This window comes from Podospora pseudopauciseta (genome assembly GCF_035222475.1).
Source record: "Podospora pseudopauciseta strain CBS 411.78 chromosome 2 map unlocalized CBS411.78m_2, whole genome shotgun sequence".
Lineage (NCBI taxonomy): Eukaryota > Fungi > Ascomycota > Sordariomycetes > Sordariales > Podosporaceae > Podospora > Podospora pseudopauciseta.
In genome coordinates, this window is record NW_026946663.1 from 4126932 (window position 1) to 4151456 (window position 24525).

General features: G+C 52.1%; 5 protein-coding genes across 5 annotated transcripts; 3 read left to right on the top strand and 2 right to left on the bottom strand.

Moving 5' to 3' along the window:
* The first annotated feature begins 414 nt into the window (after positions 1–414).
* On the top strand, positions 415–3757 carry QC763_211500 (uncharacterized protein). Its single transcript, XM_062910192.1, has 3 exons — positions 415–1527; positions 1588–2640; positions 2721–3757. The coding sequence occupies exons 1-3, from the start codon at positions 1341–1343 to the stop codon at positions 3431–3433; spliced, it is 1953 nt and encodes a 650-aa protein (XP_062769083.1). The 5' UTR covers positions 415–1340; the 3' UTR covers positions 3434–3757.
* A 992-nt stretch (positions 3758–4749) lies between these two features.
* QC763_211510 (uncharacterized protein) lies at positions 4750–8739 on the top strand. Its single transcript, XM_062910193.1, has 2 exons — positions 4750–7126; positions 7186–8739. Exons 1-2 carry the CDS (start codon positions 6210–6212, stop codon positions 8315–8317), a joined length of 2049 nt encoding a protein of 682 aa, XP_062769084.1. The 5' UTR covers positions 4750–6209; the 3' UTR covers positions 8318–8739.
* A 3030-nt stretch (positions 8740–11769) lies between these two features.
* QC763_211520 (uncharacterized protein) lies at positions 11770–13002 on the bottom strand (the record flags this gene model as incomplete). Its single annotated transcript, XM_062910194.1, has 1 exon — positions 11770–13002. The coding sequence occupies one exon, from the start codon at positions 13000–13002 to the stop codon at positions 11770–11772; it is 1233 nt and encodes a 410-aa protein (XP_062769085.1).
* A 6611-nt stretch (positions 13003–19613) lies between these two features.
* On the bottom strand, positions 19614–22757 carry ELO2 (Fatty acyl-CoA elongase/Polyunsaturated fatty acid specific elongation enzyme). The gene is made up of 4 exons (XM_062910195.1): positions 21600–22757; positions 21062–21508; positions 20725–21007; positions 19614–20662 (listed from the first exon to the last, which is right to left on the bottom strand). Exons 2-4 carry the CDS (start codon positions 21467–21469, stop codon positions 20349–20351), a joined length of 1005 nt encoding a protein of 334 aa, XP_062769086.1. The 5' UTR covers positions 21470–21508; positions 21600–22757; the 3' UTR covers positions 19614–20348.
* Positions 22037–24421, top strand: COX6 (Cytochrome c oxidase subunit 6). The gene is made up of 5 exons (XM_062910196.1): positions 22037–23258; positions 23428–23473; positions 23541–23658; positions 23734–24320; positions 24374–24421. The coding sequence occupies exons 1-4, from the start codon at positions 23077–23079 to the stop codon at positions 23853–23855; spliced, it is 468 nt and encodes a 155-aa protein (XP_062769087.1). The 5' UTR covers positions 22037–23076; the 3' UTR covers positions 23856–24320; positions 24374–24421.
* The last annotated feature ends 104 nt before the right edge of the window (positions 24422–24525 follow it).

The window sequence follows — 24525 nt, forward strand, 5'->3', positions numbered from 1 at the left end:
GCTCTCTCTGCCGGCCTGCCCGGCCCGAGGGGTATCCATCCCGGGGGTCCTTCTTCCAGGCACGCCAGGTTCCCGCTCATTAACATTTGGCCTCTCAAACTTCTTTTCTGTATGCGTTTCTATAAGGTGTGGGCAATTGTGTCAAAAGCTCCTTCTGGCCCGTCTAGTTGCGAGTGCTCGCTTGACAGTTGCTGAGAGTGTGCCTTCTCATCATACAATCACCAATCACGAAACATACTGGCAGATAGGTAGCCACACGATTGCTATCTCTTCCTTCTAACCTTAGCCTCAGCCCCGGCTTTGACACAGGGCTGTCGGGAGCTCATGGCGGGGTACCCCCACCATAAAGTGCCGTTACGCAATGAGAAGCTCTCACAGACTACGCCAATGACAGTGTGGAGGTCGTGAACAACCCCCGCGGAACCTCCATGGACATAAATGGCCTATAAAAAGCCCTCTTGCCCCTTTTTCAAGCAACCCGTCCTCTTATAAACTTGTTCATCTCATCCTGAAGCCAAACACAGCTGTCACAAAGCAAAGGCACGAACGCGTGGAGACAGGCGTACCAACAGCAGCTCTTTACCGCCAGTCTGCAACGCTGAGGCCCTTCCCTTCCGCTATCGGGCTGTGTTTCGTCGGAACAAGCTGCTTTATCAGTTTCCGTCTCCTCGACGAGCTTATCTCTGCTTTTCGCAAGCACCTTCGCCAGCAGCCAGAGCCACAATGCATTGTTTCATTGTTCCCCGAAGACGGGACCGTTCTTTACTTCTGCACCAAGGTTATCAACGGCCTTGGGGTTTGAGGGGGGTTGCTCTTTGTCCAGTCGGACGCTCCGCAATTGACTTTCTCTTAGTCAACAGATGGCGCTCCTTGCCAGCAACTGCCAGCGCGTGACCGCATCACCTTCCCAATAACTCGTTTTCAGGTGTCATCCCGATTTCATCTGCTGCCTGACCGGTGAGCGTTTGGGTAAAGCGGTGGTTCAGTTGCCGATGGAAGGATTGATGTGACGACGAAAAAGCCGATCCGAACTCACCCGCTTCCGGGATGCTCACCGGCCACCGGAGCTCGATTTTGAGAAGTAACAATCGGGTTTTGTTTTTTGAACTCGAAACGTATTTTCGTAAATTTTGACTCTCGGTGGCGGTAAAGCTACCGAGACACAGTATTGAGCCTTGTTCGCCATCAATTGGGAAATAGGAAGGTGTATAAAACGCCCCCAGGTTCTCCACCAAGGAACAACACTATTTCAACCGACCAGCACTCAAGTAGACAAACCTGCCTCAAACTTGCCGAAATTCTCGATTTAGTTCAGTTCGACATTCAACAGGGCCGGCAGAATGGGCGGCGTCACTTTCATGGAGGGCAACCCGGACCGGAAGTTCCCCGAGTCCCGGGTCCTCATCATCATGACCGGCGGCACAATTTGTATGCAGCCCTCCGCCGATGGCCTCGTCCCAATGAGCGGCTTTCTCGAACTTGCCATGGCCCCCCGACCTTCCTTCAACGACAGCACGGCTCCGTCCAGTAAGTATACCTTACCTTTATCACCCTCAGTTCTACACGTTGACTAACCCCCCATCACAGCCAATATAACAGCCTACACAAAAGAAGGCCACAAACTCACCCTATCCTCCCTCCGGACCCCCACCTCAGCCTACTGCAAACACATCCGCTACTCCATCCTCGAGTTCTCCCCCCTCCTCGACTCCTCTAGCATCGCATCGGCAGGGTGGACAGACATCGCCCTCACCATCCAGCAAAACTACCACCTCTTCGACGGCTTCGTCATCCTCCACGGCACCGACTCGCTAGCTTACACCGCTTCGGCCCTGTCGTTCATGCTTTCTGATCTCGGCAAACCAGTCATCCTCACCGGCTCCCAGGCCTCAATCTTTGCCCTCCAATCCGACGCCGTCGACAATTTACTGGGCAGTCTCATCATCGCAGGCACATTCACCATCCCGGAAGTCTGCCTTTTTTTCCATCACACTTTGTTCAGAGGGAACCGCACAACAAAAGTCTCGGCCTCGAGCTTCGAAGCGTTCGACTCCCCCAACTCTGACCCCCTGGCGAAGGTGACAAGTTTGGGAGTAGATGTAAACTGGGGTTTAGTGCGGCGCCCAACCCGCATCAAAGAATTCAACGTCACCAAAACTCTCGACACGACTCACGTTGCCTCGCTTCGCATCTTTCCCGGCATCTGGCCTCAGCTGGTCGACTCTGTCCTTCGTGTCCCTGACCTGAGGGGTTTGGTTCTCGAGACGTTTGGCATGGGGAATGCACCGGGGGGTGTGGATGGGCATCTCACAAAGGCGATCAAACAGGCGGTTGAGAGGGGGATTGTCATTGTTAATGTCAGCCAGTGTACTAATGGGTTTGTGAGCCCGTTGTACGCGCCGGGGACGGCGCTGGGGAGGGCGGGGGTGGTGTTTGGGGGAGATTTGACGACGGAGGCGGCGTTGACGAAGCTGAGTTATTTGCTGGCGTTGAAGGATAGGGGGACGGTTGGGTTGGAGGAGGTGAAGGAGATGATGGGACGGAGTTTGAGGGGGGAGATGACGGAGTTGAGGGTCGCGAGCTTTGTTCACCCGGCTGGGGTGGTGGAGGAAGATGTGGTGGGGAAGATTACGGCTGCGGGTAGGTTTTTTTTTTTAATTGTTGATTTTCACATTTCTCTTGAGTGGTTAATCCTAACTGATTTATTTTTCTGTCTACAGAATCAGCTTTTACAGCCCTAGGCTACGCAATCAGCAACGGCGACCTCCGCACCGTACGGGAGCTTTTGGAAGGGGACGAGTTCAACCACCAGCTCCTCAAAAAGGCGGACTACGCTGGCAACACGGCCGTTCATCTTGCCGCTGTCGGGCCCGAGCCAAAGATCCTCAGGGAGGTCCTCGAGCGGGGCGCTAGCGTACACGTCAGGAACCGGGCGAACAACACGCCGCTTTATTTGGCGGAAAAAATGGTTGCCAGCGGGACGACGCCGAAGAGCGAAGAGTGTGTCGGTTTGTTGAAGGAGGCGGGGGGCCATCTGTGGTTGGAGAATGAGGAGAGCATGGCTAATAGCCGGAGGGGGTCTGTGGGGGGCAGAGAGAATGGAAATGGAGTTAACGCCAAACCAGCCGAGGAGAAGTTGACTTTGGAAGTGGAAGCTCCTCTCCTTGGTGGCCCAGAGAGTTTTCTCTGGGGGGGTGCAACGGAGAAGGTCCGTCAGGAACACGACGCTGTGTGGAAGAACGCGATGGAGAGAGTTCGCAAGGAGCAGGATTCTGTGATTGAAAGAGCACGCAAGGAGCTGGATGCCAAATTGATGCAGGAACTCGCAAGGGTCGAGGCTGAGAGGGCCAGGCTGCTGAAAATTGGGGATACGCCGAATGTGCAGGGTGGTGCCGACGATATCGAGTCGACAACGGGAAAGATCGTCAACTGAGGGGTATACCCGAGCTGCGTGGTGATTTGGTTGGAGATGTTTTCTTAGGGTCTGAATCTTGAGACAGCGTACATGCTTCATGTAGACGTCTATGCCCAAGTTTTTGGCCATATGATATGTGGTTTCGTTTGGTTGGTTGAACATGCAAGAAATTATCTACCGATAGGTAGATCGGGTCCGTTTTTTGGGTCTTGTTTGCGGGTAGTATCTAGATAGATCAGATACTCAAGAGTTGGGGGCGGCCTTTTCGTGAGCTGCTCTGTTTTGTTTTACATGTCAGTAGATGTAAACGAATCGTTAGTTTTCAACCGCGAGGCTGCAGCCTGAAGACCATCAATGGGGGCTAAAAGACCCCATATCTACCGGCAGGCTACCGATGTAAAGGCCTCATCACACGCAGACGCAAGTTTATACATGTGCACTTTTCACTCACTTGCAGCTTACAAACCTATGCATACCTAGGGCGAGCGGCCGATCAGGGGGGGTAGTACAAAAATTTGTAGTTCGCTTGAGGAGCTGGCCTGGTTCATGAGTAGGTCTTTTCCCACACCACCTCAGATGCAGCTCACCCTCCATGGGGCTGGTTGCCTCGCCCAGCTTCGGCACGAGTAAGGTACCCGGGCTTTGGTGTTCATCTGTGAGGTGGGTGTTCAGCTGCAAGGCCTGCCGGATCAGGATTGGAAAATCAGAAAGTGGGCCGGTTGGATAGGTGGCCTTGTGGAGGTGGCCACCGGTTGATGTAAGTGACGACTGGATAGGAAAGGAAGGCTGGGCTTTGCCCATATGTGCTTCAGGGTGCATTCATCTTCAAGAGTTTGAACTTTAGTTGAATCGAGGGGAATGGCCTTATTTCAGCTCAAGGCGGCCGCTGAGGCTGGAGATGACGGTTTTGTTTATGGAGGGAATGGGATGCCTCCAGTGGCTCGTGGTTGTTGTGGCTGTTGCTCATGCCTGAAGCATATCCTTTTGCCTCTTGACCCGGAGTGTGCCTGGATGACTAGGTAGGTATGAGTCCTTGAAGAGTTTTCTTTTTTGCCTTGAATCCTACGTGGAAAATTAGTTCAGGTGATGAGGAATAAGAGGAGCCGATGCTAAGCTTGATGTTCCTACAGCCTTGCATGATAGGCTTCTTAGGGTGCTGGGATGGTGTGTGGTGGTGCATAACCGAGGCACGTTGACTAACGGAATCCGCCCCGGACGACACACTGAGTAGATAGTGCCTTCCCTTCTAGGTGTCGAATGGTGGCCCAGGTGATGACTTGCAGGTAGTGACAGGCACCGGCAACCTCTTTGTGAGGGATTGCGGTGACTAAATCAAGAAGTGTCATCGTTATACTTCTTTCAATAACACCCCTTGCTCTTGGTTGAGCCTCATCTATCGCAGAGACCACCTTCTTTGAAAACAAGCTATCGCCACATATCAATGAACATTCGGTCAGAAAAAACTAACTCACTCACATGCCGCCTGACCTTTTCGACTTTGCTGTTGTTGCCTAGGCCATGTTCGACCGAGATCACCGGCAGCCCATATCATTCTCTGTGTCAGGTAGGTGTTGGTTCCAGACCTGGTACCGTTTCACTTGCAAAAGAAGGGTTCACCACAGGACGTGACTAGGTTCTCGGTGAGTGCCACAGCATACGATGCTGCTTTTCCACTCTCGAAGCTGCTTGCATGCCCGAGGGTGGGGGACGCTTTGCAGCAGAGCGTGCAGTTGGGCCTTTGTTGTTGGTTCGACCCTTCATCCACCACACCAACGATCGTCCAGAATCACCTCTCGGTCCCCTGCATCAGGGCCCTTTGGGCCGCAGGCTATCGGGCTTGTCGAAAAGCAGTCAAAATAAAGCGGGAAAGGCAGCCATTCCCTAAACTTACCACTTCCCTGGGTCACCTGGGGCTGGTATCACTCTACCCAAGTCCCACAGGAGCGATATCACCGTGGCCTCACTGCGGGTCAGACTAGGCCGGCCTACGTAGCGACCTTTGGTGTTGTTTCTCCTCATCACCGGCCTCCGCGACGGAGCGCGTTTTGCGGGGTTTACACTGCACAGGCAAGCAACACTGCAATTGTTTGTTTGTTGTGGTCTGTTCTCAACCGGTCCAGTAACTGCGCAAGCGGTTCTCTATGGATTCCAGAGGACCCGGGGGAATGGCTTGTACTAGAATATCAAGACGAACGTGGGTTAAGCATGTGATACAGCAGAGACGCAAGACAGAAATCTCTGCCATTTCTTTGCGGGAGACAAAACACTAGCCATGCTGCTACCCGAGCACCTCTCCCCCAGAAAGTTGATCTCTGTGTGGCCACACCATTTCTCGTGAACGTATTGCCACAAGAGAGGCAAGCACGATGAGTTTGGCACCCGCTGATCCAGAAAACCGGAAAAAGAGGACAAAGACTGGCATGAGCGAGTGTTTTCCCCGGTTTCTTCTCTGTAAGGCTGATTTGCGGATTTGGCTGCTGCCCAAAGGGGGTAGTTAAGCATGGCCCGCGTAATGGGTAAGGCGACCTCTTCCTTTCTTCCTACCTAGGTAGGCTTCATGCACGTCTCTGCTCTGGTTTCTCGGCCTAGGAGTATTAAAGGGCTCTGCTTCCTCCAGGCTTTCTTCTTCTGGATTGAGTACTTGCAGGAAGTCTCTCGAACGCAGCCAACAGCTCGACAGAGGCCTCAATACCTCCAGAACCAACTCCTCACGGCCCATTTAACAGCGGCTCGTTGGTGAAGTCGGTTTTCTCTTCTCTCTTCTTCTTTCTCTACACAAGATTCTTCAGACAATATGGACTTCTCCCACCTCCTTCGGACGGCTCTACCTCCATTTGTTGGTAATATGAGCGCAGAAGACAACAATGCCACCCAGAATATCGTCGAAACCCTCACGCCACTGCTCGGTTTGCAGTTCAACCCATTTTTGAATCTGTTCATGATTTTCTACGACTTGGCCGGCGGTCGCCTCGGCACACTGGGTTTAAACCCAGCGTATATTCTGACCTCATTTGGACTGGCTTGGGCTTTCAACAAGACGTGGGTGCATATCTACGCAAACGTCATGTCAATTCTGGGAAGGTATTTTACCGCCTCGGTTCAGGTCAACAGCGGGGATAACATCTACGACCACGTGATGAAGTTCCTCGCCAACCGGCAGGACATGACCGAATCTCGCTCTCTGACGGCAGAGACGTGGTTCAAGCCAACATCAGAAGAGGCGGACGAGGCAGATTTGTTCCGGACCAAAATCTCGCCCGACGGCGAAGGGGTCAACCTCAACTTCTCCAACCAAGAGTCCAAGTGCCCCCCTCGTTTTACGCCCGCAATCGGACTGCACAACTTTTGGTTCCGGGGCAAGTATTTCGCGTTGAGCCGGCAGCAGGAGACGCTGCACACAGACAACAGCTGGGGCGGCTCGCAGTACAGGGACAGGGAGTCACTTGTTCTGTCCTGCTACGGCCGTTCGCCTGAGCCTATCAAGCGCCTTCTGGAGCATGCGAAGCAAGAGTACTACAGCGAGCACAACGCCAGGACCATTGTCAAACGTCCGGCTTCACAGAGCATGAGGAGCTATGGTGGCCGGCACAGCTGGTCCATGGTGGCAAATCGGCCGGTTCGCCCCATGAAGACGGTGGTACTGGATGAGAAGCAAAAGGTGCAAGTGCTTTACGACATGAACGAGTACCTCCACCCTTCTACTCCGCGATGGTAAGTATTTCTCTCACGAACCGCATCATATGGAATAATATTCTAACTCTCTATTTCAGGTATGCAAATCGCGGTATTCCCCTCCGTCGAGGCTATCTTTTCCACGGCCCGCCAGGGACAGGCAAAACGTCGCTGTCCTTTGCCCTGGCCGGTGTGTTTGGCCTTGACATTTACGTTATCTCGCTCCTTGACCCGTCTCTAACCGAAGAAGACCTTTGTGCACTCTTCAATTCCCTTCCGCGTCGCTGTGTGGTACTGCTCGAGGACATTGACACAGCTGGACTTGCTCGCCCGGGCGACTCAACTCCTGCTTCTGAAGACGGTGACGACAGTGACGAGAAGTCCAAGGACAAGTCAAAGAAGAAGGACAAGGATTCCAAAGAAAAAAAGTCTTCGGAATGGAACGTCGCCGACTTGGCCCGGGAGCTCAAGAAGCAGTCATCGAGTGAATCTACAGATAAGAAAGGCATTTCACTCTCTGGCCTGCTTAATGCTATTGATGGCGTCGCCTCTCACGAGGGCCGGGTTTTGATCATGACAACTAACAAACCGGAGACACTCGATGAGGCTCTCATTCGCCCCGGGCGGGTCGATCTTCAAATCGCCTTTACCAACGCCACCAGGGAACAAACCTGTGAGTTGTTCAAGAGGATGTACGACGCCGACCGGACCGCCACCACGCCTTTGAAAAAGGAGGACAGGCCCCAGTCTACCGCCACCACCCGTCTCCGCTCCCGCCTCGCCTTCTTCCGTTCTCCCTCCAACAAAATTACAAGGACCATCTCCGCCCCGGTGGTTCGTCAGCTTCCCCTCAATGACAACAGCGGCGAGAAAGACGGCAACCTAACCGACACATCGGTCACCACAACAGCAGTCGACCTCGACTCTGACCTCTGCTCCCTCCCCTCCTCTGCCTCCCCAACAAAGATATCTTTTGCCCCGGAGGAAGTCAGCAAGCTCCTCGCCGAGGAGATTGACGACCTGAAACCCATCACCCCGGAAGAACTCGACAAGATCGCGCAGGGCTTTGCCTCCAAGATCCCCGAGGGGCAGTTCTCGCCTGCGGAACTGCAAGGGTTTCTGCTCAAGAGGAAGAGAGAGCCGAGAAGGGCGCTGAGGGAGGTGGGTGTTTGGGTCGAAGGGACGCTGGAGCAGAAGAAGAGCAAGACCAAGGTCGTTAGGGTGCAATGACTTGAAGACAGAAAACCAGAAAGGGGCAACTTTGCTGGATGATTTCTTTTTGCTTTTTTACACTTAATATTCTCTGGTTTGTTGTCTTCATATTTTTCGCACCATGCGGACTTTCTTTGAGCAGAGCGGGGGGCACAGACGCATACAGGTGAGCAAAAATTGGGTTTCAACAACGACAGGATGTTTTTTCTCGGGGGTTAGGCTAGGTAGGTAGGTAGGTAGGAAGGAAGGAAGGATTTGGATATGGACATGGAAAGAGGATGGATGGATGGGGGGGCGTTGGGGTTTCCTTTTCCTTTTTGTTCATGACGGACGATCGGTATCTATCTATTGTGAAGTGTCGCTTTGTCTTCTTTTAGAAATGCAGAACATGAGAATATGAGGTATATGAAATTCCTTGCAAAACGACTCTCATCTCCAACCATTTTCTCGTACTCCAACTTGCCCCCCTGGTCTAATCGAGTGGACCTTTCATCATGTTTTGCTTTGCAGATCCCATCCCTCCTCCTTCCTCGACACGCTTCCTCATCCTAAACATACCGGAACACAAAAGCTGGTTTGGTCCCCTTTGCCGGGTTGGTCCCCAGGCCGGGGCCGGGGCCAGCTCGTCTCGGCTTTCGGCGGTCCCCACCACCCCCGTTCTGGCCCCACCCCTTTCACCCCCTCCCACCCGGTCCCGTCCAAACTTAGCACACAATGAATGTCTATTCTTTTTTGTTTTCTCACCAACAAATCCCGGGTCCTAAAGCCCTCCTCCGTTTTGCCTCGCTTATCCCGCTGCCCGTTCAGTTGGATCAAAGAAAAATTCAAGCTAGAAAGTAGTAGCACCGGCCGCTGCCGAGATTCATGCGTTAGCTATTACGGACCTACCGAACCTGAACCTCCCACATATGTAAAAAGTTCGGACGACGTAACTCCGGGACGGGTCAGCAATGGGGGAGTGTCTTGCGACTGGGAAGTGGTCCTATTGGTGGGCTTGCAATCTTGCATGAACAATGAGATTCCCTGAGGATGGTGTTGTGGGATTCTCTTTACATCCACTGCCCCTAGTTTGATATTTTGTTGGGTTGGCATGGCTGGGAAGTTTGAACCGGCAGGACGGCTCGGTAGAGATGACTGATTTGGGGTTGGGGTTTCTTGTGAGTAGTGTCTCCATTGTTACTAACTGGACGGCTCGGTACCTATGGCCAACTTGGGACTGGGGCATAGTTGTGGGTGTTATGATGTACAGGATGGTGCGGTATATCAGTTGTTAGCTATTTGTAACTTTGAAGGTTGGGTTGGGGGAGATGGCGAGGGGGTTCCTATCTGACGATGAAGTTTTGTCCCGTAGGCGGGGGAGGAGGAAAGTTGGTAGGTAGGCATCAGCATGAAGCTGCTGACACACCTGATCGTGATGAATGGTGCTAGCTTGGGATGGATGAGAAACGGTGAGATGGCCATCAACTCCGTTGTCTTACTCTCAGTCCGAAGAACACGTCGATGATAATCATGCTCATCCCGTCTCAAACCATCCTCCCAACCGGCCCGATCACGACCCAGACTTACCTCATGTTTCAACCGTCTGCCTACTTCCCCGGTCAGAGGGATTGAAGCTGACCCGAACGCACAATCGTGGCGTGGATTTATGCTTGACCTGATGTGCCTTGCAGATCCTCCACATTTTCTTCGAAACAATCGAAACTTTGGGAGGAAGGAAGGACCAGTCGTCAGCTCCTACTGCAAGTGCGGCTGGGACCACTACCTGCCTTGCCTTCTGTGGAGCGAGGCTTCGGTGTTGGAAACTGTGGCGTTCTTTCCTTCAAAAGTGTGTGGTATCTGCGGTCGGGAGCACTTTCTTACTTGCTCTCCTGGATTGTAGGTAAGGAAGGAACCTTGCGATCACCTCAACATAGAGAATAGAAGTTGTGTCTTCAGGGGAAAAGCCGATCATGAATCTTCCTCAAGAAATTCAAATCCAATCATCCCACCTTCTACACCAAGCCAGCTCGGAATCCCGGCAACCAGTAACATCCCATAGCTCTACCACCTCCCCTCATTCAGGAACAGGAGGCCCCAACTGCCGTTTAAGGGGTAGAATTCCCAAGGTGGCACAGGTAGGTGGCCTTGCACCCACCCCAGCTTTTCAACATCACGTTGGCCTCAACTCCGGAACCACTGACTGGTTGGATCAATCCCCCAAGCCTCAACAACAGAAAAACAAAAAAAAAAAAACAAAAAAAAAATCTGGATGGAAGAAGACGGCTGGCTCTGTTATGCCGCGGGGTATCCCACCTACCGCGCAACAAAAGAACTCCTTATAATTCCTGCTCCAATGAGAAGCTCTGAAATGGGTCTTATACCAGCACAATCGAGCACCACCAAGACAAAACTACACCAAAAACCAACCTTCCTAATCCGTCCTAACTGGGATTATTACCCCACGAAAACTATCGTGCAGGAACGCGGTGAGAGGAAGTTGTTCGCTGACTTGTCTGTGCCTGCATAATCGCTTGCGTTATGCCTATACATGCTTTTAATCCGCCAACGCCAACCAAACGTGGGAAAGCCGGGGAGCGAAAATCATGCAAGGTAGCAAGCGAGCAATCGTCTTTTTCTTCATCCTTCTGTCGTACCGTGATGGTTTTGTTTTACTGTTGCCGTTGCTCTCGCTTCACGGGTGGGGTAAAAGGTGATGATGCGCATTTCTATGGAAAATGTGATGATAAGAATGCAACGGTGATCATCACGACAACTCTGTAACGGTGGCTCTCCCAGGAAATGAAATCTCTCATTCCGTTGGTTCCCGGGAGAAGTTGGTTGAAGAAGAGAGGCGAGTTGAAACATTTCCACCCCCTGAACTCCTGAAACTAACACCCCCACCACCACACCTCAACCTGAAAGGGAGAGCTCCCTATCATCTCGCCAAGGAGGGGTTGAAGAAACCCCCCCCCAAAAAAAACCCTGACAATACGACAAGCTTTTCTTCCATCACGAGAATAATGACAATGTTGCAGTGTCAAAGACACAAGCGATAAGTAAAACCGCGAGGGTGGTGATCCCAGTGGACGGGAAGGGAGGGGGGAGGTGAAACATCGTGACCGACTCGGCGGTGATTGATCCTTGAATGGGATGGTTACGGAGACTAAGTTCATTGTCACATTAAAAGTTTGTAGGCAAATTGCTTCAAAATATTTCAGATATCCTTTGTGCCTGCCTTGCTTATTGTGGTTGCAAAAAAAAAAAATGCTTGTATCCTTCCCAAGTGGTATCATATATATCATTTCAATCCAGCCCAAAGTCATATCCCACCCTCCTAGCAAAATCAAAAACGCCTTGCCCTTCAAGGGGTGGTTTATCATCCCATCATTATATGCCCCCGCTTTGTAATCCCAAATCCAATAAACTCCATGCCATGCTGATAGTATTGTCAGTGTAATGTGTGTGCGTAAAATGCAATCTGATCCAGTGCCTTAAACCCTCCCAGTAAACTTCACACTCCTCCTCCTAGCTGACAACCCGCTCAAGATCCCCCTCTTCTGCCTCTCCGTATTTGGCGATGTCGGTGAGAGGATATCACTCGGAAGACCTGGCTGCGATCCACTCATGACAATGGCATTCTTCTTGACAGCCCTGAGGATGTCGTTGTATGTGATCGGGGTCTGGGGTGTCTTGTCGCCAATCCTGCTGCTGATGTTCTCCTTTTCCTCGTCATGCTCCTCGAGTTGGTCGTCCGAGACAGAGACAGAGTGTTGCAACGAGCTCCTCTTAGTGCTGGTCGACGGTCTTGGCTGGTGTGACACACTAGACCCCGACGTGTCAAGCGTAGGCCGGCTCTTCTTGCGAGCCAAGCTAAACGACCTCGTGACACCCTTCAAGATCTGAGTAGGCGTCCGTGGTGTTTTGGCAGTCTCCCCCTCCAGACTGTCAAGCGGTTTTGGCACCGCCTCCAGCGAGTAGTGAGATCCGTTGGCGTAAGGGTCAATGCTCAGAAACGCGGGAGGCTTCCTCTTGTTGGTGAGAAGGTCAGAAAGCAAGCTACTGCTGCTTCGCCTGTTGGGGTTGCTGCTGCGGGCCGAGAGACTGCTTGCTGGTGTGATTGGTCGATCACCGGAAGGGTGAATGGGTGCTGTCGTGGATGGTTTGAGAGACTCGGACTCGGACGACTCGGTGCTATTCCTTGTCCTGCTTGTGTTCACAGAAGACGAGCTCAATGACACGGAACGCTGTTTTCTGAGAGAAAGGTTGACGATTGAGGGTTTGCCTGCAAACACCACCGAGACTACTCTTGCCGTGACCTCCTGGCTGCCTCGTCGGGTAGCGGCTGTGGGAGAGTCGGGGTCCTCGATGCTCGAGTCATAGTCATACTCGGAAAAATCGTCGGCGTCGGAGGAGGCGTCCTCTTCGGAGGAAAGATAGATGTCGTGCGGTGCGGTGGCCTGTCCTTCCTCTCCTCCCAGCTTCAATCCGTGGTTGTCCAATATCCTTGACACCCTCCTCGAACTCTTTTTGGGAAGCTCAGGGACGTCGTTGGTGGGATTGGTGCGAACCCTCTTGGGACTCGGAGCCAGTGTGTCGGGGTGTTCCTCGTCCATATCGTGATACTCGTCAAAGATGGGCTCGTCAAATTGTGTTGCTGTTTGCTTGTTTGTATATGCAATGTCCGGTTGGCTGTTCTCCTCGAGGTGACTGTCCACCAAAGACATGACCCTCCAGCAAAGACTGTATAATGTAATTCAAGCAAGTGGCCAAGGGATATATGATCTTCGTGTTCTCGATCCCTAGTATCGAGCTCTCGTAGTGGGGGAGGGGGGCGAGCAGCTGAGGATCACTGGAATGGGGCGTGGACTATGGTATGGAGATTGGGGAGACCAGAAGAAGGGTAGGATGTTCCGAGAGGGCGGGAGGGTTTATTTTAATGCAGAGCTACAGCAGGATAAGGTGACGGTCCAAAGCCAAGAAGTGGGTGTAACGGCCTGCAAGAACCGGGCCCGCCGTCACTCTCAACCATGGCGTTTCTGGTCGGTCGGCTGGGTGGTGATGGATGGAGGGCTGGTGCATCAGCAGAGCGTGGTACGTACCCCCCTCTCCGTTTTCCCTGATCTGACGGAACGGATGAACGGTCTGGGCTGCCCTGTCTTTTGCACTTGCATAACAAGCAAGCCTCTCCCAGGCCCAGTGACCACACACACATTCCCCTGCCCAACCCCTGCCTTCGTCAAGAACCCCTGCCCGATCGGGTTGCCAAGGATCGCGGCCGAAGAAGAGGTTTGAGTCGAATGAGTGTGAGTCTGCCCATCGCTGCCTTGGTCTGTCTTGACGGGGAAAAAAATACTTTCACACACCAAACATGTGCCTTCGGTGTCAATTCTCAAGTAGTTAATCATCAAGTGGTGGCAGTGATCCGAATGAGAGTGACAGCGCAAAGGACAGGCGCTGGGTGGCCTTAGAGTGGTGTTTCAGGTAAAAGCTCCTTCTCTCGTCTTCTTCCACGACCGCCAAGCCTTTTCTTCGACACCTGAACAACCACGCGCCCACCACACCAACGCAACGCTTAATTAGTGCACACAACGATATCTTGCAGTAGGACCTGAATATTTCTCCATTATTACGAACCGACGACAACTTCATTCTTGTCTTACACGTCAGGCGCATCCTCCAACGGAGCATCTCATAATTCCGGCTGCTGGCTGGGGGAGGTAGGTAGTCACAGTGTACATTCATTCCATCAACTCCATCAACTGCAGCTGCACCACTATCAACAGCAGCCCAATCCGGTTTTTGGTCACAGCCACCACCACCAGAGTTTGTATCTTTGATCGTCATCAACCCCCCTCTTTTTTTCCCAAGCTATCCCGACCCCTTCAAAGAATTTTTCTGTCCCTCTTCATCATTCGAGAGTTTTACCCCCCACTGTGCCCGGTCATTGGTAGAGAACCCCTCATGCCACTCCCAAGAAGGGGGTCCATTGTGTCCTAACTTTACAAATGATTGGACATCTCCGCACCATTCAACTCGGAGCTGGGCGACAAGCTCCAAAGCAACGGTGAAGCTTTCCTCCAAACGACCCCTCCGGATTGGAGGGAATTTGATCGTCTCCTTCTTGCAGCAAAAAAAGTCACGCTACACGCTTCCCTTCCTTTTCGAGTCCGAAAGTTAAACGAAGAGGCGAACCGAAAAACGAACCACACTTACACACACACACACCTCTTTTACGGAGCATACTCGGCTCTCTCCTCCGGCGGCTGGACAAGTTTGAACTGTCTCCATTGAGTTGACAGTCCGGGATCTACCAGTGCCGTTCATGATCGCCCGTCAAACACATCTTTGACCCCTCGTTGGGGGGGGGGGGAGAATCCCAAAGGGTCATTCATGCCCTTTAGCCTCCCAGCCCCGGATCTTCCTATGCTTTAGTCGTCGAGGTTAGTTATCTTGGCCGCCGCTCAGGTCAATCAACCAGTTGCCACATTACCGGGTACATTCCAACCCGCGCCTTTTTTTCCTCCTCCGATTTTTAAACAGCCCAAAGCCCCAAGCCCGACAGCTGGCCCGACGAGCGGGCAAGTAATGTCTTGTGCTCTTACATCCTGGGACGTGCGAAATAACCAGTCTTGTTAAACTTGATCGTGCAGTTTGACACACAGTGGCTGGGCCGCCTACTCAGAGGACATTCACCAGTTGGAGAGAGGCAGCCGTTTGGACTGACCTCCCGACCGACCGAGTGACAACACCACCTCACGGTCAGAATCATCCTCCGTTTTTTGTTGAAATCTGTCCCCCATCCGCGGCATAAACCTACACATTACCAGATAACGGAGCATCTGCCCTCTTCAGCCCGCCGCCTTCGCGGCCGCGAGAAAGAAAGGGGTAAGGCGTCGTCGGTCGGCGCTCCTTTGTAATCAATCTTTTTGCAAATTGTTTGCTCGAACGATCATGATTGTTAGGCCTCTTGCTGTGAGGACACATTGTGCAATACTATGACCCGACCGGGCGTTTGTGGTGGCGGGCGTACTACAGCAATCCATCCATCCATTCCGAGATCATGAAAGTACAGACCAACTGCAAGAACCCCTTACCTGTGCGTTGCATTCTTTTTGTAACAGGTCAGAAAAGATCTCGGCTGCTCGACACACACATCACAAATTTAGACGAAAGGATTGGGTCCGTGTAATAAGCGGTCCCTTTTGCGGGTGATGGATGTGTCGACAAGATCATGTCCCGGCATATCATAGCTCGATGTAGGTAAAGATCTCTAAATGTGTGGACCTGAGAACGGCAAGCCTACGTCTATGTGCTTCAGGATCACCTTACGCAAAACCCCCAAAATTTAATATCACAAACGGCCCTTGGAAGATGGCTTCAATAAAAATTTCTTCTACACGTAAGCCACCGAGAACGCGAACGCGCAAAAATGTCAAATCGGCGGCTGCGAGTGTGGTGCTGAGCGTCGTGGCACCGCCTCGTTCGGTCGGTCCTGTACGATGGCTGGACGAGACATGCTTTCTGCCATTCCCGAGTCCAGTGGCGTTTTTGTGACCTGCAAATCAGGAGTATGTACTGCCCAACGCCTCAGCATGCAGGCTTTCAGCTGGAGGACTCCTTTTGTCAATTTCTTTCTCGTGCGTTTCTCACTTAGAAATTTGGGATGAGAGAGCGGTCGGACAGGGCTATCTGATGGCATGGAAGATAGGGGAAGGGTCAAAGGTGAGGAGGTTTTGGCGGTAGTGGTGGTGGTGGTGGTGGGTGTCTTGTATCGGCAGTGGTGTCTCCCGGCCTTGGCCCTGTGGTTGATTGTTTCGAATCTTGTCCCAAGCCCGTCAACCTTGTGGACGACCGACTCCCCTCAGCGTGTGAATGGTGGTGGTTTTACCAGCTTCCAATCGTCCTTTCATCTATGGACCAGTATATTCGGCGACAGTGGGAACTCCTGATGGCCGCCCTGTCCCATGGTTAGCCGTCTCACCACGCGCGAGCCTTTCTTGCCCATATTATCATCAGCCACTCATTTGGGTAGTTGCCTCGGTTGGAAAAGTGCGATGAATGTCTCGCTCAGACACCATTTCATCTCAAAGTCAAGATTGCTTTGTGTCGAAACGCTTTTGACATTTTGTGACGCTTCAGATCGCGTGTGCGACGACAACTATTGCCATCATCTCCTGCATGGCGCACTGCATGGTGAACCGCACGGCGGCTGGGCGCGCTGTAAGTCGTCCGTTTTTAACAGTCTCAAACGGAAGGCCACCAGCGATGTTGGAGTAATGTTCGGGAGACCAATGTCACCCTCGGCGGCAGGGGAAACAATAGAGAGAGCACTGTAGTATCTTGAGATGTTTGATGTGAGTTGAGTGCATCATACATACAGATGATCTCTCGGATTGATTTGAGGACGTTGCTTATCTTCATGAATCCATTTTTTGTTCAATATGAAGATTCCCAACTTCAACCAGAGCGAAACCGTTGCGTCATAGGGCCCGAGCTTCTCCTCTCACAACAACCAATCACAGTCGTTTCTTTTTCTGATTTAGACTGCAGTAACTGTCCTGATGTAGCCTAACGGCTATCGGGGTTTCGTTGGCGTTGCTAAAAATGTTTCATCTGTGGGGTGGCAAGCGACGGGTGAACCAAAGACCCTGAACCCTGGATCTCGGGCTCCCGAACTAGGACAAGGGTTGTGTAAGGTAAGCATCTTTCAACATCAACAACAATCAGTCAGAAACATCAACAATTACCGATTTTGCGAGTAATACCGAGGGGAACAATGACAGCTGAGTCAGTGATACTAACACAATCAGGATGTTTATGTGTAACCAAGATGAGAGCCACCACCAAGAATAACAACAACAACAACAAAGATACCTACCGGCAGGCTGACTGCGGATGCGGCTGACTGACTGGGTGGGCTGAGGCCGAGAAGCTTGAAAGAAGGATCGTAGGGTTGAAAGTTGGGAGTCAGATACGGCGGTCATCGCCCCATTCTGACTGTTCGGGCTGTTTCTTTTTGGGTGCTCGGTCAACACTCAGCAAGAGATACCATTTTCTACCCCATCATCACCACAATCCTCGCCCCAAACACACTGGAATACTGGCTCTACTAATCGAAGCACAAAGACGGCATGTGAACGACCAAACCAACACGATGTCTCATACAGTCAAAGTCTCGGCAGTCTTCTGCCGTCAAAAAGCACCTGTTCTAGACTTGATGTCTCTTCTCGGCCTTCTCTTCCCCATCTAGTCCTACCGACATGTCATCGATATGACATCCTTCCAGACCGTTTCCTCTTCTGGTGTTACCGAGCTGAATTATACCCCAGATCTTTCCTCCGGATATGTCATGGTGTCGACAATAGCTACCTAGCGGGTGATTACCATCCCCGCCGCTGAAGGTGCCGCATGTTCTCCCGTCCCGCGCCGCACACAATGGACGGGAAGACAACAGGAAGCAGCAAACCTCGTCCGTTTTGGGGGATTTCTCAGCCTCGTAGGTTTCTCTTCCAGGTCACTCTATCCTGGGGGGTCAGGATGTGGAATCAGTTCCTCCGATCTGGTCAGCTAATTCAGCCCACCTCATGGTCAGATTCTGAAGAAAAAACACAATTGTCCCGACCAGCCCAGCCCTTATCTCTAACATCTCTTTTCTCGAGGCTCCCAAAAGCCAAATCTGATACTTGAGCATGTTAGTTCAGATATCCAAAGTCAGCCCCGTAGCCAAGGCGGCCCGACCAACAAGCCTTTTCAACGGCTGGTCTGACTCCCGAACAAGGACCCTGATACACACAGGCGAGAGGCACAGTTCTCCCCTCAAACTTTGGACCAACCTACCTTACCTCCCTCGCCTGCTACTCAGATTTCTTGTCTTTCGCTTTTGGGTAGTTGGCAGTTTCTTGTCTGTCGGGTCGGACCTGTGTCAGCCAACCCACCCGGGTTGCCGATCCGGGGTGATTTAAGTGCTTACTTGGATTGTCAAGGATTTGTATACCCCAGCGGTGGTGGAGCTGTTCAGCCGCTCGGTAGCATGGTAGCATATGCTCCGACGGGGAGTTGTAGAGAGATGGTGTGTTGTGTTGGCCTGACATCGGGGATGAGTTTGGATTATGTGTTCTCCATGAGCGGTCCGGGATGAAGGTAGGGAATATGTTGGCATCGGACGATGAGTCTTGGGTGGGACAAGTGTAGTATCAAGTCCAAATTCAGCCTTTGGGTATGACAGCCTCATGTCTGCAAGGCTGGCCACCAGAGGGAAAACCGTCAGCAGTGTGCAAGTCCGAATATGGGTAGTTAGCCACCAGCCAAAACGGTCTGATCAGTTGTTTGTTGAGAACAACATCTTGATAGTGGGCTCCGTTAAGGGATATGCATGCACATCTATCTCGCAGGTAGCCCTCCTCTTGATAAAATCCTGTTCCTGTATCATGACATCCTCCACTCTCAGGCACAACCAGTCCAATGGGTGATCACCTGCTGCTCTCCCATTTCGGAAAGTTTTCCAACCTCACAATCTTTCCCGCAAAGGCAACAACCACCCCGAAACCTGCTATCCCACATAAACAACCACATCCCATCTCATCAAAACCTATTCATAACGGAACGTCCCAAATCAGCAACCAATACCCAAATTTCTGTCGTCATGATCTCCAATCGGTGGGTGTTGGCAAATGTGACTGTAACCTGCACACTGACGTAACACACCCAACGGTCCAGCCAACAATACCCAAAATTGTTATCGTGGCATTTCGCCCAAACACGTCAACCATATCAAGCAAATTTAGCCAGTATCAAATCTATAACTTCTGCCAGCTATAGATTGTCAATGAGTGAATTTCACACGATTGTTATTGAACCCCTGATTTATCGTCGTACAGTTCTGCACGTGGTACTATAAAAATCTGGGTTGAGATGAAAATCTTGGGTTGCATTTCCTTCGCCAACGAACCGCTCGCGAAGTGATGAATACCTACCAAACAAAGTGGTATAAGAAAAGAATGATCACCTGACTTTTGTTCCGAGTTATGTACTACTTGATCAACAATCCCTTTAGGTATTCCATCATATATCACCAACAGCCTTCCCTCTTCTCTCCCAATCGAAACATTCTCGAAGCTCTTTCCATTTGAATGCCCTTTCCCCCCCCTCCAACCAATGATGGGAATGGTGAGTGTGCGTGCTCCGACAGCACTGAACATCACGGCCCGAGACTTTGATATATCACCACCGATCCGTAGGACCCCCTTACCGCAACAACCAAGTCAACAAAAACACCGGTCAATCCTCGACCATCAGCCGGACCCCGACCAAACACATCATGACTCGCACAACAAAGTTTGCCTTTTCATCAAGTAATATTAAGACTGTGTATAGCTGGCACTCGGCCCAACCGGCGACGAGCCCACAAGTTTAGTACAGGGCAACAATATACAGCGTGCGAAAAAAAAAATTTCAAAAAGCTGAAACAATGAATGCACTCCCTTCCCCCCGAAACAGACTCCGGCTTGTTGTTTTTTTATCAACTCCGAATGTGGCAAGCAAAAAAAAAAAAAACCCCGGCTCGCCCCCCTTCTAAAAAAAACCCAACCGCATCCCAAGATGACCTGGCAGCTCCGGCGTCGTCGCTCATTGATGCCAATCCCATAAAAGCCATGCGTCCGTCGTCTTGACATACCATACCGCCCAACCCGCCTTGCCCATTAGAAAAGCTACAGAGCCCTTGGCCGCCATGGCCGCCCATTTAGCCACTTTGCCCACTGCCCGTGTATTCTCCCCAGGGCAAGTAATCATGAGAAGCCCCGAATTCGTGATGCAATGTGTATTTTTCCCCGCGTATAACTCCGTAGATAAATACCGAGATGTCATTATTATGTTTTATTGAGGGGATTAATGCCCCGAGTCCCAAGCGCGGAAAAGAATGCGCCGGAACTCTCGAGTGCTGCACTCTTCCTTCGTCTATGCTCAGTCGTTGGTGAGACTAACTGAGACTCAGAAACTCGGGCAGAAGCTTCCATAGCATGGATCAGGAAGGATGCGTTCACACCAACACAGCCTCCCCAACCAAGCTGATTTAGGCCTTGCGGGAGCGAGTAGAAGTGCCATTGGTCTTGACACCAGTGGCCTTGACGTCCTTGCCGTGAATGATGGTGCTCGGGTCGGGAAGAGGAGCCTGGGACATTCTGCGGACAGCCTTGCGGCCAGTGGGGCGCTTCCCATCCTTCTTGTAGGTGGCGAAGTAGAAGGAGATGAAGAGGAAGAGGTAAGAGCTGAGGATACCGATACCGGAGAAGGCAGCAAACTCCTCACCCGCGCACTTGCCGGCGGAGGGCATCCAGGGCCAGTAAGCCGAAGTGAAGTAAGTGTACGACGCGAAGTAGACGAAGCCTTTGACGCCAAGTTAGTAACCTTGACCAAAGAGGACCGGGAAGGGCATGACTCGAACTTACCAAGATCAATGACGAACTGGATAATCTGGAGACGGGTGATCCACTCCTTCCACCAGATCTTGACGCCACGCGCGCTCTGGAAGTAGTACCAGTACATGACGACGTGGACGAGGAGGTTGAGGCAGATGACAACCCATGAGACGGCAGTGGAACCGATGAGTTGGGTGTAGCAGAGGAGAGCGGTGGCGCCGTGGTGGTAGCAGTGAAGGAAGGTGAGAGGCTTCTTCTTGAGGAACAGGAAACAGGTATCCAACAGCTCGAGGTACTTGGTGAGGTAGTTCAACTGGTTACCGTCAGTACAAAGGCCCAATTCGTCCAGAAACAGCGGTCAACTCACGTAGTAGAGGACAACCATGGGCTGAGTCCAGCCGCCATCAGCATCGCAGATGGCAAAGAAGAGACCCTTGCGAACAACAGTGGGAAGCATCTGCTCGATGAAGAGAGCGAGGAGGATGCCGGAAATGGCGGTCAGGTAAAAGTTGTGGATCAGGAAGAGCGTCCGGAGCTTGAAGGGCTCGCGGCTGCGCATGTACTCTCGGCCACCAAAGATGATGGCATAGTAGATGACGATGAAGATGCTCGTTTCCTTCAGGGTAGACATGGGAGTCTGACCGGGCTGGAAGCGGAAGTCATCGGCAGGGTAGCCAACAACCTTCTCGAAGGCCTTGTTGAAGATGGGCCAGAGGTGGATGCCGAATGGCCGGTCCAACGTTGGGACCGGCAGCTGGTCGAGAATCGAAGCCATTGTGAAGACAAAACGCGATTAAATCTATCGTAAGTTCTCCTGAAGGCGAGGAAGAGCAGTCAGCACGAGGCGTCGGGAGAAGGGGGGAGTACAAAAACACGGTGGACTGGACGAGGTGTTAAGTGCTTACCTGTCACGTTTTTGCTCGGAACACGCGGATGGGAACAAGAGAAGGGAAATGCCGGTTCAGCGGCAGCAAACAACCCAAAGAGAAGAAGAGAAAAGAAGAAACGTCGCGACACCCAAGCAGCAGGAACGATTAAGCTGATTACCTTGGGGGGGGAGGGGGGGGATGCGCCGACAAAGAAGGTTTGCGGAAGGTGGTGATGGTGGAAGTCTGGGGCACGGGAAACCAAATATTTTCAGAGACTGGACTGCCCTGGCGCAAAAGGGGAACCCGCGAAGAAGGCTAGCCTCAACCACCTTGGCTCATTTCCAGTTCCTGCATGTGAAGTCTCATTTTCCAGCTGACAATTTTTCTGCCGGCCCAATCATCGCTTGGCATCTCTCGTCTCACCTTCAGCGCCCCACCGACACCTCGACAGACCCCGGACCTCGGAATCGAGGAGTGGCTTTGTCCGTGTCCGGTCGAGACTGTCGTTGAAAACCAGAGCAGCGCATAGCCTGCCAAAACCACCTGTTACTTCACCTAACGAAACAGTTCGGACACGGAGCCAGACGCTTCATGTGCCAGCACGAGTCGTACGGCATCTTCATACTCACCGTCACCGCGCTGCCTTCGTCTCGGCGTTGCCCCCCTTTCCACTGCAGACGTTGCCTGACTGAAACCCACATCTCTTGATCTCTCGGCCCTATCGCAGGACGAGCAGGGTGGACACTGCTTCGTTGTCCTGTTGCCCAGGCCGCCGCCAAATCAACAACAACAAATCCCTCGTCATTGGCCAATTCGCAGTCAGGATCGGCGGGTCGGCGTGCCGTGTGCTTCGAGGGCCGGAAAGGCCGGATGCCAAGCACACGGGGATTGGACGGCGGCTTGGTTTGCAACCCAACTGTCCCCGGTCCCGGTGCCGCCGGTTCCGGGTGTGTTTCGGAGCTGTCGATGACGTACTTTCATTGCGGGACAAGTGAAAACAAACTTTTGTGATTTCCAAAATAAAGAGAGGCGTGTTGGCGGCGGTTGTAACTTGAGACTACCTCGGGAAATTTTCCTTATAAACAAATCACCAAGTCATGATCAATGACATCGACTTGATGCTGACTTGCAGATTATGCTACAACCGAGGCGGCGGCGAGCTTCAGCCACGGCTGAAACATGGCACAAGCCACACAATGGCCCCCAGAAAAGCGGGAGAAATCGGTCAATTGAATATCTTTGAATGGCGGGGCCGAGTTTCAACGGTAAAGCTAGTGAATTAAGCGGAAAGATATGCATAACCGAAGATGGTTCGATTCTATTAGCCGTCATTGGCTGGAATACCGCAACCCACGCACACCTCCAAGCTTCTGATCCCGAGTTGACTGCATCAAATCAATCGTAACCAAGCCACTTCCCCGGCCCAGCCCACCGTCGACGTCGAGCTTCCGCTGCCTCCTCCCGGTCTCGGATCCTGCACAGAAATACCCTCTCTCTCTTCAGACCATTCACAATGTCGGCCTCCCTCCTCCGCATCGCCGCCCGCGGCCCCTCCAGCGCCTTCTTCCGCACCGTTGTTGCCCGGCCCCAGCCTATCGCTGTGCGCGCTGCCGTCGCCGTCCCCAAGACCTTCAGCACATCGATGCGCATGCGCTCCGAGCACGCCGAGGAGACCTTTGAGGAGTTTTCTGCTCGGTGAGTGCTGGACTGGCTGTCGAGGGCACCCTGGAAGAGCTTTCGGAAAGCTCTGAAGCTAGCTTCCTCGACATGACGTGACCCTTGTGCTTGAACCCCATATTGGGCCTCAGACACCAGCCACAGCTATCTTGATACGGCCCATTGGCTAACATGAAGCTTTACACAGCTACGAGAAGGAGTTTGACAGCGTTCAGGATGTCTTTGAGCTCCAGGTATGCCTGCCATCTGCAAGCTTGCCAGCGTGCTCGTGCTAACCCGAAGTTTTCCCCCACCTTGTAGCGCAACCTGAACAACGCTTTCGCCTACGATCTCGTCCCCTCCCCTGCCGTCCTCGCCGCTGCCCTCAGGGCCGCGAGAAGAGTCAACGACTTCCCCACTGCCGTCCGCGTTTTCGAGGGTACGCTCTGCTCTGCCCTTTTTCCATGCGGGATATTCCTGCCTCGGTAGACAAGATGCTGATATTGTGATATAGGCATCAAGGCCAAGGTCGAGAACAAGGGCCAGTACGAGCAGTACCTTGCTGAGCTCAAGCCCCTTCGTGAGGAGCTCGGTATCGAGCTCAAGGAGGACCTCTACCCCGAGGAGGCCAACTAAATGCTCGACTATTCATCGACATACTTTCTTGTTCTTTCACTAGACGACGAATTTAAAAGGCCAACCTCACACGCTTCACCACACATCCATAGACTGCACAGCTGGCTTGGACACTTTGAAGGCAAAAGCTGGCTGCTGCCGGTTCGGTGTGAGAGTTCATCATTATGGATACCACTGTAACCCGTCCACCACATCTCATCTCTCTGCCTTGATAGAAAGGAAGGAGATAGATAAAAATCAATGTGTATATTTTCTGTTACGGCTGTGTTTTTCTTGCATGTGGTATTGCGGTTGTCCTTGTCTCGCCGAAGACAATAAGCTCGGACAACTGTTTGGGGTTCGGACACTGTCGTGGAATTCGAATTCAGTCACGATGCACTTACACCGTAGAGGGAACAGCTAAAAGACTAAGGTCATACGCAGTAACAGGCGCACAATCATGGCAGGCTTTCAGGGTAGGCACGAGTATGTATTTTTCAACCGTTGTCCTCTGTCGTGGGCCAACTAACACCAGGTAGTCTCGAAAGACATTTAACACCATACAATATTTAACCTGCATCGGAAACATTGATATTGTTCCTTTCCAACATGAACTATTAACCTCATCTTCATAACATGCCAGCCGCTCTTCCATTTGTCTCATATCCATCACATCTACCCTCCAAACTTA

Excerpts from the sequence above, each read along its gene's own strand:
- QC763_211500 (XM_062910192.1), top strand. The coding sequence starts at position 1,341 with ATGGGCGGCGTCACTTTCATGGAGGGCAACCCGGACCGGAAGTTCCCC. Across the intron at positions 1,528-1,587 it reads CGACAGCACGGCTCCGTCCA|CCAATATAACAGCCTACACA; the intron begins GTAAGTATACCT and ends CCCCCATCACAG. Across the intron at positions 2,641-2,720 it reads GGGGAAGATTACGGCTGCGG|AATCAGCTTTTACAGCCCTA; the intron begins GTAGGTTTTTTT and ends TTCTGTCTACAG.
- ELO2 (XM_062910195.1), bottom strand. The coding sequence starts at position 21,469 with ATGGCTTCGATTCTCGACCAGCTGCCGGTCCCAACGTTGGACCGGCCA. Across the intron at positions 21,008-21,061 it reads CCATGGTTGTCCTCTACTAC|TTGAACTACCTCACCAAGTA; the intron begins GTGAGTTGACCG and ends GACGGTAACCAG. Across the intron at positions 20,663-20,724 it reads CCAGTTCGTCATTGATCTTG|GCTTCGTCTACTTCGCGTCG; the intron begins GTAAGTTCGAGT and ends TTGGCGTCAAAG.
- QC763_211510 (XM_062910193.1), top strand. The coding sequence starts at position 6,210 with ATGGACTTCTCCCACCTCCTTCGGACGGCTCTACCTCCATTTGTTGGT. Across the intron at positions 7,127-7,185 it reads CACCCTTCTACTCCGCGATG|GTATGCAAATCGCGGTATTC; the intron begins GTAAGTATTTCT and ends TCTCTATTTCAG.
- COX6 (XM_062910196.1), top strand. The coding sequence starts at position 23,077 with ATGTCGGCCTCCCTCCTCCGCATCGCCGCCCGCGGCCCCTCCAGCGCC. Across the intron at positions 23,259-23,427 it reads TTTGAGGAGTTTTCTGCTCG|CTACGAGAAGGAGTTTGACA; the intron begins GTGAGTGCTGGA and ends AGCTTTACACAG. Across the intron at positions 23,659-23,733 it reads TGCCGTCCGCGTTTTCGAGG|GCATCAAGGCCAAGGTCGAG; the intron begins GTACGCTCTGCT and ends ATTGTGATATAG.